The sequence below is a fragment of the Arvicanthis niloticus genome, chromosome 2 (assembly GCF_011762505.2).
Source record: "Arvicanthis niloticus isolate mArvNil1 chromosome 2, mArvNil1.pat.X, whole genome shotgun sequence".
Taxonomy (NCBI): domain Eukaryota; kingdom Metazoa; phylum Chordata; class Mammalia; order Rodentia; family Muridae; genus Arvicanthis; species Arvicanthis niloticus.
The window spans coordinates 59,535,865-59,555,064 of record NC_047659.1 but is presented as its reverse complement, the minus strand read 5'-3'; the positions used below and the strand labels follow the sequence as shown (position 1 = coordinate 59,555,064).

The following is a 19,200-nucleotide window of genomic DNA, read 5'->3' as shown; positions in this document are numbered from 1 at the left end:
TGCCTGCCCTTATATGACATTTGAATTTGTAGCCCCGGAGTTAGAGACTGTCCCTACCATTAAGTCTTTCATAATCAAATGACAAGCTCCCACTTAAGTCATTCCACTAGCTTGCAGCTAACACCTGCTTTGTGCCAGGTTGTTCAAGCAAAATCTCAGTTAATCTTTACAACAACCCTAAAGAGCTGAGACAACTGTCTTGATTCCAGATGATGAGGTTTCCGGAAGCATGAGCACTCAGCCACCCAGCAGCCTACAGTGGGCTCCAATTCAAACTCAGAAGAATCTCCAAAGCCAGCAGAGATTCACCACACCACCCACCCTAACTGTCCCACGGGCCAGATTGAAAACTTCCTCAAGTATATTCTATGCCAGCGAATTTGTGTTCTCTGGTACGGAACCCAGCCCAGCGGACTGCTAACGGTCCACTAATATGTAAGTTCTCCGGGTTTAAGCAATCAACTTCTTGTGAGGTCAATATGAGCTAGCTCCTAAAGCCTGATCACCGAGTGGCTGGTTAAAGGACCTGCATCCATGGTAGTCACAGCAGAGTAAGTCGTTGGGATCCAACTGCCCCACTTCCACAGACAAAGGGGACATGGGGGAAAAGAGAATGTATTCAGTAAGTGGAATATACTCAGCAGCTGGGTTAAGAATCAAGGATTGGAGAGATGGCTCAGTGGTTAAGAGCACTGACTACTCTTCCACAGATCCTGAGTTCAATTCCCAGCAACCACATGATGGCTCCCAACCAACTGTAATGGGATCTGATGCCCTCTTCTGGTATGTCTGAAGACAGGAGCAGTATACTTACATAAAACAAATAAATCTTAAAAAAAAAAAAAAATCAAAGAAAAGCACATGACCAACAACACTGCACTCCAGCCCTTATCTGCTCCTGCTGGGCCACCTTAGGTACATTACATTAGCCATACATACTACATGTGAAAGTACATACTCAAAGTGGGGCTAGGTAGTATATGGAATGACTTCTGAGGTCTCAATTATTGGTTATTTGTGCATTAAAAACACAAGAGCAGCCCTTCTGGTCTGCGCCTGTGCCCAGAGCAGTCCTAGGGCACCAGCTCTGTACCCAATCCCCCAAAACCCAGAGGTGGCTGGACTCCCAGGAGCTCTAGCACACCCAGGATTGTAGGATGCTGAAGGAGCATGGTGGCTGCCAGAGCGACAGGTGAGACATGCTGATGCCAGGACAAAGAATGATGCTGACTTGTGAGCTTGCTGAGTGCCCTGACAATGGTGACTGGGAAGCTGTATTGGACATATGTTCCCGACCCACCTTTGCTTACCTAAACCCCTGATGGGACAAGCTGCCTTGCCTCAAGTTTTTAGACCTTGTATAACAGAGAATCAAAAAGAGAAGATAATGACTCTTGTATTTTTCTTAAATATAACCAGTTATTCAGACTCAATCATGGACTGGTCTAGAAATCAGTTCAATATTGAAAATAACAGTCTTCATTTGGAAAACTGGTTCTGGACATTTTCAGAGACATATTTGGAAGTTAGCTGCAGTTCTCTATGATGTTATGTTAGCAAGAGATAAAGTGTTAGTACATGTGTTACGGCTCTTTTAATTGCCAAGTTAAAATTACTTTTGTTTCTTCTACAGTATTTAATGTAAGTTGCATTGGTTGTACACTTTCTTTTTTTTTCTTTTTTCTTTTTTTTTTTTTATTAGATATTTTATTTACACTTCAGATGGCATCCCCTATCCCCATTTCCCCTCACCCCCCTTAGGAAACACCTATGCCATGCCTCCTTTTCCTTTTTGCATTTATACATTTTTTTTTAAAAATGTTAATCACAGGCTTTATAAGTTTGGAATTGTTCAAGATTGTACACTTTCTAATTGTGTTAGTGTGTTGAAACCTGGCATGTCAGTTATGGAGATCTATCAACCAGCTTTTTTTTTTTTTTTTTTTTTTTTGGGTTTTTGGTTTTTTTGTTTTGTTTTTGCCCTGAGTATTACAAAACCTTGGTCTTCTGAAAAAAGCTTGCAAGTATTGGAAGAAGTGAGTCAGGCTTTAAGCAGAAGCAAGAAGGTAGTGGGCTTGATTATTGCTGGTATAACAGCCTTAATTACATTAATTGCTAGTACCACTGCTTCTGCAATTGCTTTGATACAAGAAGTTAAGGCAGCTATTTTTGTTAATCATTTAGCAAAAAATGTTACTAATGTGTTGAGTATACAAGAGGATTTAGATAGGATTTGGAACAACAGATTGATGCTCCTATTCAAATTATTGGAAGGATGTGCAGAATTTAAGAGTAAGAAGCCACCGGTCAGCGGTGGCACACGACTTTAATCCCAGCACTTGGGAGGCAGAGACAGGCAGATTTCTGAGTTCGAGGCCAGCCTGGTCTACAGAGTGAGTTACCAAAAAAAAAAAAAAAAAAAAAAAAAAAAAGTAAGGAGCCATCTCGAGTGTCATGCCAAACACCATTGGATTCATGTTAGTGTTAAAATTTACAATGATAGTCATTATAATTAGAAAAAGTTTAAAGATACTTACAGTGTATTTGGCATAATTCTAACTCATCTCTGGGTGTTTTAACTTTGCATAGTGAGATTATGAATTCAAAGAATGCTGCTCTGCTGAGCGTTGATTCAGCAGATACTGCTGATAAAATTACCCATGACCTGAGGTCAGTATTTCTATTTTGGCCAAGCTTCAAGAATGGCATATATAGCTTGATCATGCTAGCCCTTTTAGCCCTGGGAATAATTTTATTCCTGCCCATCGTGTTAAAGCTTTAACAACATCAACATGTTGGCAGCCAAAGTACTTGACGTGAAACTGAAAATGGACCCCCAGACAGAGTTATTAAATTAACAGGCTGGCAAGCCAAGGATGGGTAAGATTCTGCACAGAGCCTTACCAACCTAAGACAGAAATGCATTGCTTTTGTTAATGCATATTCCACAATGGGTAAGAAAGGATCTCTTGGCAGAACAACCTAAGACAGGCTCAGTCTTGTTTATGAAATAAAACAGGGTGAGAGGTGGAGAGCTTTGGGGGCTGCTTGGCAAGAATCTAACTCAGGCCAAGGACAAGGAAATGGGCTACTTGGCAGGAATCTGACATTAGGCTAGAACAAAGAAGTAATTTCAGGCAGGAATCTAAATATTAGGCTAGAACAAAGAAGTAATTTCAGGCAGGAATCTAAATATTAAGCTAGAACAAATAAGTAATTTCAGGCAGGAATATAAATATTAGGTTAGAACAAGGAAGTAGGCTTCAGACATGAAAATGACTATGGGCTAGGACAGGGAAGTTGGCACAGATATTTTGGTTATCCTGATAAGCCCTTAGTGATCACGGGAGTATTCATGGAATTTTGTTTATTGCCTTTCTTGTTCTTTGACTATTTGTGTTTATTGTCTTGCTTGTTCCTTGACTATTTGCATCTATTGTATTGCTAGTTCCTTAACCTAGAACTGACCTTAATACTTGCATGTAATTAAAATGGTATAAAAACAAAAAGGAGGAGGGGGATGGGATAGGGGGTTTCTAGGGAGGGAGAAAGAGGATGCCATCTGAAATGTAAATAAATAAAATCTCCAATAAAAAAACCTTGGGAATATATGTATTTCTTAGGAATATATATATAAATTGATACCTGTTTATATACAACATCAAACCCAAGGCTGCATCACACTTTAAATAACAATTACTATGGAATTCAGAAATGAGAAAATTACAAAAGTGGCTTGTAGATGATTCTGTCTAGGAAACCCTGGATATTAGATCATGGTTAAGCATGCATCTCTAGTCAAATCTTGGCTTCACTAGGTAATGCTGCTAAAATTTTCTAAAGACTTGCCCCACCTTTGAAATGAGGACAGTGACCTGAAACACCTGGATCTGACAATGGCCTGAGTCCCGTACATGCAGAGCAAATTTTAAGTGATTTGATTTGTCTCCTAATCCATGTTTGCTTCCTCATGATACTTTCCTGGTGGTGACATGGTCATACCACCAAAACCCCTCAGGACAAAGTTCTAGCTGGTAAGGTCTTAACTATGGCCAAAGGGAAGGTAATGTTGGAGCCAAGTCCTCTGCTCTGAGATAAGAAGTTTTAAGAAAGGCCTGATGCTAAATGGGGAAAAAAGGAGTGGGCTCCAAAGAGTGAGACCCTACCCAGCCAATCCTGGAGCCTGTGAAGGAAAAAGACCCGAGGGATTCAATACCTAAAAAGCATCAAACAGTCAAAGTTTATGCAAATGTAATTCCAGGAGGGGCCCAGATTCCAGCCCCACCAGGCAAGAAAACTTGGCAGCTTCGACCTGTGGTTAACGAAAGATGATTGTAAAGAGACTGCAGAATCTTCCTTGTCAGTTAAGGAAAGCCACTGAGACCAGGTGTGTGGCAAGAGCCTCTCCATGGAGGCCCAGAGAGACCATTTCATGGAGCTGTGAAGATGAAGCCTAGATTGCACTGGAGACCCTAAAATGTTAGATGAGCCATGGGCTGTCTGGCAAGGAGAGCCACCAACAGGCTGTGGAACAAGCCCAAGAGAGAGGGAAGTGTGTTGCAGTCAACCAAGTTAGAAGGAATGGGAGATCTGAAGAGCCTTTGATAACTGACATGAAGTAACAGGATTGGAGTTTGCCCTGCTCCACTTCTTGCTTTGATCTAGTATTTCCTCAGTATGCTTTTTTCCCCATTTTTGGAATGCTAATGTATATTCTGGGCCACTGTATGTTGAATTATGCAATCTGATTTGATTTTTACAGGACTTACAGTTAAGAGATTGCTGAATCTCCAAAGAGGCTTTTTTTTTTTTAAGTGTTGAGACCATTATTGACTATGGGGACTTTGGAAATTGGACTAAATGTATGGTGTATTATGATGTGCCTATAAGCTTATGGGGGCCAGGGGATAAAATGTGGTAGTGTACATGAGAATGGTATCTGAATGTTTGATTCCAAGTTGGTAGAATTACTGAGGAGGTGTGTCATCGGAGGTGGGCCTTGAGGTTTCAAAAGCCCATGGAAGACCCAGTCTATGCCTTCTGCTTGTAGATCAGACATAAGCTCTCAGCTACTACTCCAGTGCCAAAACTGCCTGTCTGCTGCCATGCTCCCTGCCGTAATGGTTATGGATTCACCCTCTTAAACTATGAGCAAGTCTCCAATTAAATTTAGCTTTCTTTTTATAAATTTACTTGGTTATAATGTTTCTTCACAGCAAGAACAATATCTAGGACAGCTGAACTGCTCCAGAGCAATCCTTAGCCTTTAGTGGTTGGGTCACTTCAGCTTTTCCCATGAGGCTTAGTAACAAAGTTCTAGGGTCACTTTGTGTCCTTCTCACAAAGGAGGATGGAGCCCACGACTTCGCAGTTGTCAAGGAGCCTCTGCAGCAATCCTTGCTCTCCTTACCACCTGAGTGACCGTAAGTACATTGCATCTCTTAGGTTTCGGTTTTCTGTCCCCCAAAATGCGGTTATAATAATACCGACATCACAGATTTACAATGAGATCTAAAGACCTAACAAATGGTAAATATTTAACAACCGTTAGCATTCTTTTGTTATTTTGTTAGTGTGTTCCAAACTGAAATGGCCCTGATTAAATTTTGAGTAACAGTTCCCCATTAGCTCTTATGCTGGAGTACACATGGCAGGGAGACCCTGAAAACAGACTGTTTGACCAAGGAACCCCAAAGCCTATACTAGTGTCAACCTCAGTAATAAACTTCACATTCACTGAGTTCTTCAACTGTTTGTTAAATAACATCATCTGAGACTTGCAATGCTCTGTGACAGAAAAATAACAATTATCCAGATGGAGACCATTAAAGAAAATCACAACCACTCAGGACTCAGAGGACAAGTACCCGTGTGGTGCCTAGCCCCAACTGCTAAGTCTACTGTATAACACTCCTGGACCTAAGGCAGAAGGATCATAATGGAAGAAGGAACAGGAAGATTGTAAGAGCCAGAAGAAGAGCAAGTTTGCGGTGAGACTGCATCTCCTAGAAATGTCAGGGAAGACTCATGATGAATGAGGCACCAGGAAGCAGAAAGGGCTGTTTGTGATCAGATAGCATGAGCAAGACAGAACAGAAAACACCATCCCATCCATCAGCCTGCAGGGCCCCTTAAACAAGGGGGCGGGGAGAGATGCTGTGCACCGCTTTCCAAAAGTGTACAAATATGTTCTGGGGGAAAGGACAAGAGTTCACTTAGCTCACCACAGCCAGATTCAACGACACACCCACTTTCAAGTAACTTAAAACATCAGGCCGGCACCTCATAAGACTGAGGATCAAAACTTAAAAGGCCAAACCACAAAACTAAGAAAACACAGGTGCAAATTTTTGTGACCTTAAATTTAACCAACAGTTTCTTAAACAGGATGGTGTAGCAGAATAAAAATTAGGCAAATAAAATTTTATCAGCATTAAAAAAGGATACACACCAGGAAAAAAAGAAAGAAAGAAAGAAAGAAAGAAAGAAAGAAAGAAAGAAAGAAAGAAAGAAAACTATAGAAAGGACTTAGATGTGGTAAAGAACCCTTACACTTCAATAATGAAAAAGGAAGACCTCGGTAAATGGTTCAGTGGTAGACTGTACATTTGCTTAGCCGTGTAAGGCCCAGGGTCCAATCTCCGAATAAATAAACAAGCAAATAACACAACTTAAAAAGCAGAAGTAGCTGGCTAGATGTTATTCCAGAGAATATGCCAATAAAAACACATGAAAAAATATTCAACCTCAGTAGCCATTAGGGAAATGCAAATTTAAAAAGACAACAACCAGTGCTGAGGTTGTGGAGAAATTGGAATCCCTCATGCACTGCTGGTGAGAATTTAAAATGTGGTAGTCATTTTGGAAAACGTTAGTTACCTTCATGACCCAGCAAATCCATTCCAAAATAAATACACAAACACAGGAGTATCATCCTTAATAAGCTAGATACCCATTAACTAATGAAGAAAATGTAGTCAGTCCACATGATAGTGAACCACTCTGCTATAAAAAAAAATAAGGCTTATATGTGGAATAAGGATGAACCTAAAAAAAAAAAATCATTATGCTAAGTGAAAGAAATCAGCCACAAAAGACAAAAGTCCGTTTATAGAAAACGTTCCAAATAGGTGTAGCTGGTATTTGTCATAGCAAGCCTCTGACAGAAAGCAGACAAGTGGTTACCTAGGGAGGGGACAGGGGGAGGTGCTGGTAATGGTACAGCATTGCTTTTGGAGATAAAGTATGTGCCCTAAAATTTGTGGGGATGACTGTGCAATATTGAATATTCTAGAACCTATTATGTCGTATGTTTTAAATGAGAAATCTACACATATCACAGCCCCTTAAAAGTTTTGGGGGTGGTAGAAATGCTGTAACTATTGGCTGTTGTGATAATTGGCTGGAGTGTATGTATTTGTCAAACATCACCAAAATGAGCAAGGTAAATTAATTTCCACTGAAGCATTCTTAGCGAAACTCATTTCCTCCAGGCTCAGAAGGCAGGGAAAACCACTGGATGGGTTACGGCAGACATCAAGGCCCCCAGACACAAGGGATAATTCTCTCTAGTCTCCAGAGAAAGCTCAGAGGGATTTGAGTCTTCTGTGAGTGGGGGTCCCTAAGGACCCACTTGGTCCTCTCAACCATCCTGAAATGCATACCTATCATTCCATCTCAGACCTCTTCCTCAAGGAATCTGCCCTGCCTTCCTAGGACTCATGCTAACTCCATCATCTCCAGTCCTTGCCCTCTGTAACTGGGATCAAGCACCTGGGCAAAGTGCCATAGTTGGGTGCAACCCACTGCTTCCTTACAGATAACTTCGACAGGGGTGTGGCAGCCCCATGGTGTAGCTGGTGCTGGATACAGGAATAGATATCAAGAGCGCCTCACCTCCACCCTCGAGGAAATGGTTTTCCATCCTCCCACACTCACAGGCTAAGCTATGAGGCAACAGGTTGAGCTGAGGAGCCAGGAGAAGCCAGAAGGACATTTACATGTGTGTTGAGACACAGCCATCCCAAGAACAGATATTACTATTGTTCCCACGCAATAGACACCCAATTTGTAAGGTGCTCGCTGGTTAAATGAGATGGAAGCTGGAATCCAAATCCCTGCTGGCTTTTTCCCACAACATGAATGTGGAGACAGGGACAGGAGAGGCACCAAACTGCACACCACACAGCTCCTTCACTGAGCACAGCACTCTCCTTTCCAAAGTAGAAAAATATGCACCAAGTCCCAACCCCCAAGTGAGGCACTCCCTCTCAGATGGACAGATGCAGACAGGCAGCCTTTGGCTGCACTTACTGTTCTCAAAGAGTTTAGGATTCCCACTCCAGGTTGGGGTCACTTTACACAAGACCAAGATGATCGGTTTGGAAAACAGAAACAAACACTCCACAAATATCCATTCTAGAGGAAATAATGTTGTTAACTTTGTACAAAAGGGTGATTTGTAGAACGGGGAACTCCAAGGTCCTGAAAAGGCCAAGAGTATAGGTCCGTCACATTAATAATCCAGTTTGTGTGCTTCTGCTTGATCTCATTAGGAAACTCCCTGTGTATTGGTGATGCAGCTCAATGCTTGCTAGCACACACAAAAAAGACCTGTTTAACTTGAGAATTCCTTATCCAGGTAGGTGCAGAACTTCTAAGAGTCTACAGACTACTCTAGACATAAGGTTGTCATAGCTATCGGTCTCAGGATATGGATGCCTAGTAGGACATCGGCATTCAGTGACTACCAACCAGATCAGAGAATCCTGACACAGTGGCACGTCAAGTGTGAAGAGATCGTGAAGTGAACCTGTCCAACTTCTAGCTGCCCAGCGTTCCAGTCTTGGACAGCCCTGCTTTGTCGCTTTGTCTGTGCCTGACCACCTGTCCTTGTTTTCCAACTTCCTGCCTCCTCCTTCTACCGTCCCTCGCGGTCTTCACCTCCCACCTCAAACCCTTCTCGGATATACCTGGGCACAGGCTGGAATAGAAGCCTTCCTTCTTGAGCATGATCAGCAGGGAGGCCCAGCCCAGGAGCACCGCGGAGAAGAAGAGGTTCTCCACCACAGCGGTGCAAGCCATCCACCAGCGCCTGCGGTACGCCTGCTTCAGCGTGGGAGCCATGGTGGCTGAGACTCTGCAGAGAAACAGAGCGCTCAGAGAAGGGCTTCCTAGCGGTCCTTGGGAAGGGTACTCCATCATGGTGGCTCCTGAGACCCCTGGAGCCAACGAGATGGAGCCTTCATGGAGGCCCCATAGAGCCCGGTGCTGCGGAGCTGGCTCCGCGCGCTCTGGCAGTGCCAGGAGCGAACGCGCCACTAGCTCGCAGGGCGCTATCAGGAACCAGAAAGGTTTGGTCTGAGAGAAGCAACTTCCTGGCGCGCTGCCGGGCTTGCCTACCCGGGCCAGGGCGCCCCGATCCCGCTCCAGAGACCAACCCCCAAGTTCCCAAAGTCTCTCAAAGTCACCAAGGGGCAGACCGTGCTCTGTAGCCACCTCTGGCCCACAGTTAGCCAGCCTCTTGGCGCCAGATCGGATTCTCAGAAGTGAGCAGGAGGCGGAAAGGGAAGTCTGGGGCTACCCCGAGACCCTCTATTCTAGTTACGCCTTTCATTCTACTCCTCCTCTCCAGAGCCCGGGCAGAAAACCTCCTCCCGCCTGCCACAGCCGGCGGCGCTCGTGTCCCTCCGGTCTCCCGGGCCAATCCCACGGCTGCCACGTGGAGGGAGACCCTGGGCGGGCCCCGTGGCGCCCCGGCGCGCCCCTCACTCCGTCGCGCGCCTGGGAACGCGCCAGCCCTTCAGTCCCGGGGAGGGGGCTCGGGCTCCGGCAGGAAGTCCGGTGCCTGCAGCCTTTATAAGGACATACTTTATAAGGAGGCGGATGGGGTGGCCGGCGGGCGGGTGTGTTTACCAGAGGCAATAAAGAAACCCGAGCCCGCCAGGGCCGCGGTAGCCACCGCCAACAAGGGAGGCGATCTGACGCGAGGACCGGGAGCAAGACCCCGGCCAGCCGAGAGGAAATGGTCAGGGGAAGAGCAAGCAAGCAAGATGAAGGGGAAGAGACCCTACCCGCTTCTCTAGGGGGTGGCTCAGCCCCTCATCTGTGAAACGGGGCTTTCGAATCAGGGGTCCCCGAGTTCCCTTCCCACGGTGACAACCGTAGTTCTAAACAGAGTGGAAGAGAAGAAGGGGAGAATGGAGGGGTCTGACAGAGGGAACAATGTGCCCAGCGACTCAGGTAACGGACAGACGCTTCGCAGGGACCTGCAAGTGTTGTGGCTGGGTGACTTTGAGCTGCGCTAGCTGCTCACCTGTCCCCGACAAACTTGCCTCCCGCAGCTGTTGTCACCCAGAGTAACACAGAGTCTCCGCGACGCTTCCACACACCGGATCTCTGGAGACCCAGGATCCCAATTCCAAATCGCATCCACGCGGGGTTCTTAACTGTGTGCCAGACCCAGCGGGCCTCGGAGCTTCAGCTCCACAGCCCGCCGGTCTCACCTCGTCTGCGCCCTCGAAAGAAGCGGTGGATCTGGGAACCGTCCGGGCGCCACAGACGAATGAAGCAGGGAAGCCAGGGCATGGACTACTCGATCCGCTGAGTTGATAGCTGTATTTACAGGCGTTGGGAGCAGCGCCCCAAGGTGGGGGCGGGGGTTCCCGTCCCTTCCCCACCCCTTAGGTCGAGTTTCATGCACACGTGACTCGCCTGTTGGTCCCCAGATACTCTTCTTACCCAGTACGCCTGGGGCGCCTAAATTTCCACTATCGACCCCCAGCTTCTCTGTTGACCCCCTGAACTAACGTTTGACAGCATTCGCTGCATCTTTGTTCAAAACAACCAAAGACTTGGCTGGAGTTAGACTACATGCTGCAGAGTCTTGGGTGGGGTCTTGAACTGTGAAATCGAAAAGGATTGTTTTCTGAGAGTCAGAACTCTTATGGAGTTTATATGCTCCAGTTAAGAGTCTGCAATTTTGAAAGCTGTCTAGCCTGAGTTGCCTTAGGCAACTTAACCTCTCAAAGCTTGCTTCCTTCTCTCTAAATTTGGATAGCAGTAGAATTTGCCTGTCTGTCAAGAGGAGATAGAATTAGGATGCAGTTGTGATGCTGGGTACCCTTGACATGGTGAGCATAATAAACATTCATTGTTGCGGCTGTTGTCATTATTTCACAAGATCAGGTGCTTCCTGTCGCTAAATGATTGATCTTTTGGTAAATCATTCAGCCTACCTGGCCTCAATTTCCCCATCTGTAAAACAAGGAGGGTATTCAGTACTTATTTGGACAATGGCACAGATTTAGGAAGTAATTATGCTGAAGAAAAATACAGATATGGGTTAACTCGGTGCATTAAGAGTGAAAAAGAGCTGGCGGTGGCGGCGCACGCCTTTAATCCCAGCACTTGGGAGGCAGAGGCAGGCAGACAGAGAAACCCTGTCTCCGGAGAAAGAAAAAAAAAGAGTGAAAAAGAATGGCCTGAGGTGGCGGCGCATACACTTTATCCCAGCACTCAGGAGGGAGAGGCAGGCAGATCTCTGCGAGTTTGAGGATAGCCTGGTCTTAGGACAGCGGACAGCGGGAGTTGTTACACAGAGAAAACCCTGTGGTTGGGGGACGGGGGGGGGGGGGGGACGGGGGGGGACGGGGGGGTATATAGATCTGAAGTACAGCACAAACCAGGGTTAGTGGTGCATGTCTCCTGCGGTAGAGATCAGGAATTCAAGCTGCAGGAGGCCAGCCTGGGCTACATGAAACCCTATCTCAAAAAAAAAAAAAAAAAAAAGTGCTGCAGGTGGTATTCACAGATCTCTGAAGGAGCCTGAAACAGTGCAGAGCGTTCTACCAAGGTAGCCACTAAGGAGCTCCTGAACTCCTGAGCAGCTGAGTCACCACACCAAAAAAGGAACTAACATTGCCAAGTGACTACGATGTGATGGGCACTTTCCAAAACAAAAGTTATTAAATATGCAGCTCATCACAGTGTGCTTCAAGCCTCATGAGTTATCACAGAAAGTAAACAAGGTTTGCAGCTAGACCACAGAGACTGGAGACAGGCCTGTCTGGCTTGTAAGTTTTCTGGTGTTTTCATTCCTGTGAGCCAGGTGAAGGAACAGCAAAGCAAAAGCTTGGCAGCAGAAAGGCACAGGAAGTTCTCTGGCGAAAGCACATGTCGGCCTTTGATGGTTTTACTTCTTAAAAGGCCTTGCTGGCTGCAGGGTAGGGAGTGTGACTGAGCAATAGAGCTCTTGCTTATGTATGTGTTTCAATCCAGAAAGACAACGAGCTAGTGCACGTGTGCGTGCACACACACTCAAGCATATATATATATAATATATATATATATATGTGTGTGTGTGTATACATATATATATATGTGTGTGTATATATATATACATATATATATATGTATATATATATATATATATATATCCTTGACCTCTGGTTCTTAGCTCAGTACAAGGGGCCCCACAGGAAGGTTCTAACTCAACAACATCATGACCTCTTGATGACCTCATTGAAATATTAATCCATTATCTATGAAAATGCTTCGTGGACATAAGCACAGACATTTGCACTGAAGTTTCAGTGTGGTTGTGAGTCCCACCCATAAGACTTTAGTGTCCATGAACTCCCGTGTCTGGAAGGCTCACTACTCTTCTTTCCATCTGATGTTCCCGTCTTCCTCTCAGGGACTCTCTGTGAAGTCAGGAGCCTTTCTTCTGTTCACTGCTTGCAGACTCAGAACACCTAAGAGCAGATGTGCAGCGGAGCCTGGCCAGCTGGTTTCACACCATCCCGGCTCTGCACCTGCTCTTCCTTCATTGTAGGCGTGGCAGGTTCACTTCTTCATTCCCCATTCACTCATCCTTGCAGCATTCTCAAGCTTCGTCTTTGTTTGGAAGCTGCCCACCCATCCCCAAAGACTGTGCTGATCACTTCGGAAGCCCCCTGCTAATCTAAAATGAAGACTTTCTTTCCTTCTTTCCTTTTCCCCACTCTATGGGCTGTAAGCCTGTTGGGTGCAAAATCAGTCACGTTGTAGGTAATTCATATGGCTGCTGCTGCCTATCACAGACCTGGCATACAGTAAAGTGCGGCTAAACATTTGTAGAATAAATAAGAAGGGAGTGGCAGGAAATAAAGCTGGGAAGGGAGTCTAGGATGACTTTGAAATGATCTCCATGAAGCTAAATACTTACAGTAAAAACAACACAAAAACTTGAATTTTTTCATTTTCTTCTTTTGGTTTTGTTTGAAGGGGACGGACATGGTTAATGTTTAATGAAAAGAGAGTGTGTTAAAGGGAAGGCTTAAATAAGTAGGAAGCCATTATAATAGCTGGTTGGAGATACCCAGGTATTGTTACACATGTGCATGTGCATGTGCATGTGCACGTGCGCGCGCGTGCGCGCGCGCGCGCACACACACACACACACACACACTCCCAGCACTCCAGAAGCAGATGTGAGGCTGCATGACAGGCACAAGGGCAATGCCAATTCTAGGCCAAGGCTACAGAGCAAAGCTAAGACCAGAAAACAGTGGGGGGTGGGGGGTGAGGGGAGAGATGACTCAATCATTAAGAGTAGTTGTTGCTCTTGCAGAGGACCTGGATTGGGTTCCCATCCACCCACATGGTGGCTCACAACTTTCTACAATGCCAGTTTCACAGAACTCAGTGCCCTCTTCTGGCACCCATAGGCTCTGCACGCATATGGTACAAGCCATGCCTGCTGGCAAAACAGTCAACACACATAAAATAAAAATAAATAAATCTTAAAAGATTCTATTCCAGGAGAGCCCTTGAGGTTTTGGGAAGCTGAACAGGGGCCATGCTGGGAGTGTATATATAACTGGGGAATGCACTTGGAGAGAGGAGTTGGATTTAGTCAGGAGCTCAGGACATGGTCTTTAAGGGTAATGTGATGTCTGCAGATAGCTTTAAGGGAAAGACTCAGCAGGATTTATCAGTCCCCAAGAGAAGGAAGCCTCATATGAAGAACTCAGTTCCAAAAGCTGCAGGGACGCACACAGAGGAAAAGAGTTGTAGCACAGGTTGTTGCTGAAAGCTGCCCTTCCAGGCCTGCTGGGCCTTCTGAAGCTGTGAGGGTTGCTCAGCAGTTTAAAGTGACCATTCTCTTTCCTCTTTTGCTCCCTGGGTCAACAGCAGCAGCATCTCTTCCGGGGCTTATGTGACAAAAGCGGAGGCACCCCAGATTCTGTTCCCTGCATGTACCTTGTCATTACCTACAGCTCCCACCTTCTTTGCATACACTGGCCTTCCTGAACCCTGCTGCTCACTGAGCCCAGAATGGACCCTTGCAACCTGGCCTTCCCAATCCCGCCCCACTTGACCACACAAATAACCAGCATGATCTACTGGAAACAAAAGTTTTATCTGGCCACTGCCCTTGAAATGTCTTCCGTGTCTTTTTGTTAGTGGAGTTAGGTGATTTCTGTAAGTGCCCGATTCATTGCAATAACTTTCCAGACTCGATCTGTAAATCCCTTTGTTGTGTGGTCTATATAACATTTGAGTTTTAATGCTCTATGATAAACTCATTAAGGTGTTTCCTCTGATGGACTGTGTGCCTCTCAGGGCAGGTGCATGGATGTGCCTTCCCCTCTACCCTCCCACCCTCCAGAGCCCCTGTCTGGTAAATCCTCATCCTTTGAATCTCATTAGTTTATCATTTTGGAGAACGTAGCCTTCTCTGAATACCCAGACTATGAGTACAGTCCTTTTCATAGCTCACAGCTCTTTCAACATCCTTTGTGACACTTACTGAAAGGCCTCTGGTTTAAGAGTTATTGGAGCACAATGGGGACAGATTGTCCTTCTGGGTAAGAGACATATTAGGAGAAATATTGATGCCATGGAAAGTGGTGCAGGGGTTATGACAAGATCACAGACCCCAACACTGTAAACAGACAGCATAGAAAGGGCCAAGTGAGGGGTCCCTTCTTATAGGTCTCAAAGGAAGAGGGAAGTTCTAGGCACCATAATTGATGAGTGGCCACAGCACAGGCTGCCTCTGACAACCAGGGATTGGGAGTAGGAGGTTTTTGCCTTATGAGGAAGAAAGGAAGAAATCTTGTTAGTGTATAATTTAGGGGACATGGAGGGAAGGGGATAAGGAGCACATTTCCTTATGGTGTGCCCATTACCTGGTCCAGGATGTGCCTTCTGATATCTTGGGAGTCTAGTAGCCTGGTTCTATTCTTGAAGAAGTAAGAATAAGGGTCCCAGGGACAGAGAGATGGCTCAATGGGTAGATGCTTGCTGCCAGGCCTGTGTTCAACCCCTAGAGCCCACATAGCAGGGGAAAACTGACACTTGGAAGTTTTTCCGATTTCTGACATATATGCATGTATGTACCCACTAAATTTTTTTTTTTTTTTTTTTTTTTAGTTAGGGTACCTGCTATTCTTCTGGAATTCAGGCACCTTGGAAGTCTGCTAGAGGGTAAGAGATAGGCTTTGGGTAGGGCCTTGACATTTTCTTTACAATAGCTGTAGAAAGCGACTAATATACGTGGGTGTGGCTTAGTCGGCTCCTAGCCCAAAGCCTAACATTTTTCACAACTATAAAGCCAACTGGTTTTAGTATTTGTCCCACCGTCTAGCTTTTAATTCCACTGTGTCCTATGATCTAAGTCAATGCTCATCATAAGACTCCTCTCAGCTCAGCATATAAGAGCCCTTACACAAGTCTATAGGTATGTGTTGAGAAAACAACTCTTAGCTTTTGTCAGATTTTTAACAGGGTTTGAGGCCTGAAAGAGGCTGTGAACCTTTCTCTAGATTCTGAAGGGGCTGTCTGCCCTTCAAAAAAGCATCCCCCACTCGAATATAAGCTCTAAGAAGGCAAGTGTCTCATTCTGTTTTGCTCATGATATATGCCAAGGACCCAGAATGGTATCCAACACATTCTAGCATAGGTGTGAAATGAACAGCAGTCTCAGACAACTGCTTCGGGTACACAGACAACATGTGCACAAGCTGTCTGTGTCTGAGTTGCCCCAAAACACAGTGCTTTGTCTCAGCTTCTCCAGGTGAGGAGAGAAGGTGTGACTTGGCTGGGCCCTGACCTTCAATGTCTCTCACAGGCTTGCAAAGTATGGATCAGGGATGCTGTCATCTGAAAGCCAAGCAGGGGAGGCTCTGCTTCCAAACTCACACCCACGGTGGGACATTTACCATGTGAGTGTTGCTTACCACAGGGGCCTCTTCACAGGTCAGCTTTCAACACGGGAGCTGGCTTGATCAGAGGTAGCAAGGAAGGGAAGAAGAGCGTGCAGTCTTTTATAACTATATCCTATAACTATAGCTATCAATCTTTGTATCAGAACTATCTATGACTAGTGCACATTGCATACAGGGAGGGGATCCACATAAGAGTATAAATACTGGGCAGAATCACCTGAGGCCCCGGGAAGTTGTCTACCACAGAATACACTAACAGCAGAAGAAACAGGTCAGGCCAGTGAGGAGGAAGCAGAAACCAGTGGGGAGGGCTTTGATGAGCAGCTAAGCCTTTGCCCACTTCCAACAGGCTGTTATCAACCTGTAGTGCAGATTTGCAGATCTTCTAACTTCTTAAAAGTAGCCAAAGCCTAGATTTTTGTGAGATACTTCCTGATTTTTAAAACTGGGATAATCGAGCAAAACAGCATGTGGGTTCACACTTCCTTTCAGTGACGGGAAGGGCCCTAATTCAGTCTTATTTCTCAGACCTTTTGACCAACTCTCCAACCCTCCACTCCATCCCAGTGGTTCACTGGCAGCAAGAACCTAGCCAGCTCATTCTGTACGCGTCCCACAGAAAACTGTGAAAATGCAAAGTCGCTGCAATGCAATTTCCTTAGGGAATTCCCCTTGAGCCAAAGAGCAGCAGCTAAAGCAGCCTCGGGTCTGCAACTCGGGATCCCAGCTCAGCCTTGGGCAAAGGTCTAACCCTTGAAAGCCTCAGTCTCTTCATCCATAAAATGCAACAGTTGTACCTACCTCAGAGTTGTCCTACCATTAAGCAAAATAATATAAGACCCTCAGCAGAGGTTAGCTACAGCAACTCTCTACATATATGTGAGCCAGCATTTACGTCATCAGTCTTTTCTCTCCTTACGGTCTGCACCATGGCCTTCCTTGGTCCATTATCTACTGTCATCTAACACGGTCTGGCTGGCTGAGAGAGCAAGCCTTTGAAAAGCAGACCTGTCCCTGCCACTGAACGGTTTAAATCCTGTAACAGCCTGCCGACACCCTCAGCGACACCCTCAGCGGGAGAAACTCCAAATGGCTTAACACAGCCCACTCCCTAGGCTGTTCTGGAGCTGAGCCTGCCCTGGCTTCTGGGCTCATTGCTCAGCTTTTCTCTTCACACTTGGTGTTGCAGCCACACTGCAGCGGTTTGCCAGCGCTCCACACTTCCCTGCCATGGCAAAGCCTCCCTAAGAGCTATCCCTGAGCTGGGAACCCTCCTCCCTATGTCCACCAGGCTTTGTTTGTTCCAGCTGTGCGTTATCAAGACAATACTCATGACGTCCCCTTTAAACCTGAAAGCAGATAGTTTCTCTTTTCCTCACAGTGGCTCTTCCTAGCAACGTGCTGTTTTGCTGGCAGAGAACAAGCAAATGTAACTGTGGCACCGGCCCCAGCAGCTCAGACCCGTGTGCGCACAGTGCCACCTGCTGCCCTAAATTTATATTTCAGCTTTTAGAAAGACTTTCTGCCCATTCTGACAGGACAATGCCAGGATTGTCCAGAGGTCTATCTAGTGTTTCCACTTGCCACCAAATTATCAAGTATTCGGTGTACTTCAGATACCTTTCTAACTATTGAGTTATTAGTTTGCACAACCATCCAAGGAGACAGATGGATCCTATTGCAATTTTAACAGGTAGGGTAACAAAAGCAGTTAAATGCTTCTCCCAAGGTCAAACAGCTAGAATCTCAGCCAAGACTCAAAACCAATCTGAACCTGCACTTGTAAGCTGAACAAAGTCTCTGCCTCTGTTGTCCTAACTCTGTCCCAGACACCTCTACAGAGAAAGCCTACTTTGAATGTACAGCTCTGCCAGTGGCTACTAGAATAATAATTAAAAAAAAAAAAAAAAGAAAGAAAAGAAAATCTAGAATAATCCAGAAAGCTGCAGTCCAAGGGCCCTCCTCAGACAGCAGTAGGGCTTGGCCTTCCCACTGCTATACTGTGTGACCTGTAAGCAGTTGCCTCTCTGAACCTGTTTCCTAATTAGACCTTTAGTCTGGGTGGGTGGACGCTCATACACTGAAAAGTGACTGAGGAACAGGTAAACACAGATGAATCAGGTAAACACTGATAGTGAAGTCATCACTCAGGCCCCTGCCTAGATCACTTTCCAAGATGGCTGACCCACGTCCCATCTTGACAGTATTATAGTTATCTAGATAGCATCTGGAACAGAGTGGCTACTTGTTCACAAAATCCTATCCACTGTCACCATGTCCCCTAAATCGCTTTTGATTTGTATCGAAATGGCCTGCTTGCCTCCACTTACTATCAAGCTTTAAAAATACTTAATGCTTCCTATACCCAAGTCACTTGACTCTATCACAGAGATGTGTAGCACATTCAGGGTCACACAGCAAGCATCAGACTCTAGCAGACTATCCATCCCACTAGTCTACAGTGTTAAAGCACTGTGTTACGGTACACACCCATAATCACAGCATTTAGAGGCAGACACAGGAAGACTGAGATTGAAGCCATACTGGGCTGCATAATAAAACCCCACCTCAATATACAAGCAACCTGCTGAGCATGGTGGTGCACATCTTTTTTTTTTTTTTTTTTTTTTTTTTGGTTTTTTGAGACAGGGTTTCTCTGTATAGCCCTGGCTGTCCTGGAACTCACTCTGTAGACCAGGCTGGCCTCGAACTCAGAAATCCACTTGCCTCTGCCTCCCAAGTGCTGGGATTAAAGGCGTGCGACACCACTGCCCAGCCGGTGGTGCACATCTTAATCTCAGCACTTGAGAGGTAGAAGCAGGTGGATCTCTGTGAGTTTGAGGACAGTCTGGTCTACAGGGTGAGATCTTGTACTTAAAAACAGAACAAGCAAAACAACCCAGCCCCACAAACAGAAAGACCCACTGATTTAAATTCCCTCTACTGTTGGATGCTCTGACTCTTTACTCTCAAATAAAGACACTGC

The 19,200-nt window shown here is 45.6% G+C and overlaps 1 protein-coding gene and 1 long non-coding RNA gene across 5 annotated transcripts in view; one reads left to right on the top strand and one right to left on the bottom strand.

Annotated features, from left to right (window-relative positions):
* Window positions 1-10,692, bottom strand: part of Slc43a1 (solute carrier family 43 member 1) — a 33,515-nt gene extending 22,823 nt beyond the window's left edge. For 2 of the 4 annotated variants that reach the window (XM_034495827.2, XM_076928986.1), the window contains exons 1-2: window positions 10,316-10,450; window positions 8,973-9,139 (exon numbers count right to left, since the gene is read on the bottom strand). In XM_034495827.2, coding sequence (XP_034351718.1) covers window positions 8,973-9,139; window positions 10,316-10,431 — 283 coding nt within the window. In that variant the 5' untranslated portion in view covers window positions 10,432-10,450. Of the gene's footprint in view, window positions 1-8,972; window positions 9,140-9,482; window positions 9,611-10,315; window positions 10,451-10,505 lie in introns of those variants that run through there. The other 2 variants (XM_076928987.1, XM_076928988.1) reach the window with 2 other exon arrangements.
* LOC143441357 (uncharacterized) lies at window positions 9,628-11,183 on the top strand. Its single transcript, XR_013108674.1, has 2 exons — window positions 9,628-10,242; window positions 10,344-11,183. It is a non-coding gene; the product is annotated as an uncharacterized LOC143441357 (long non-coding RNA).
* Window positions 11,184-19,200: the final 8,017 nt, after the last annotated feature.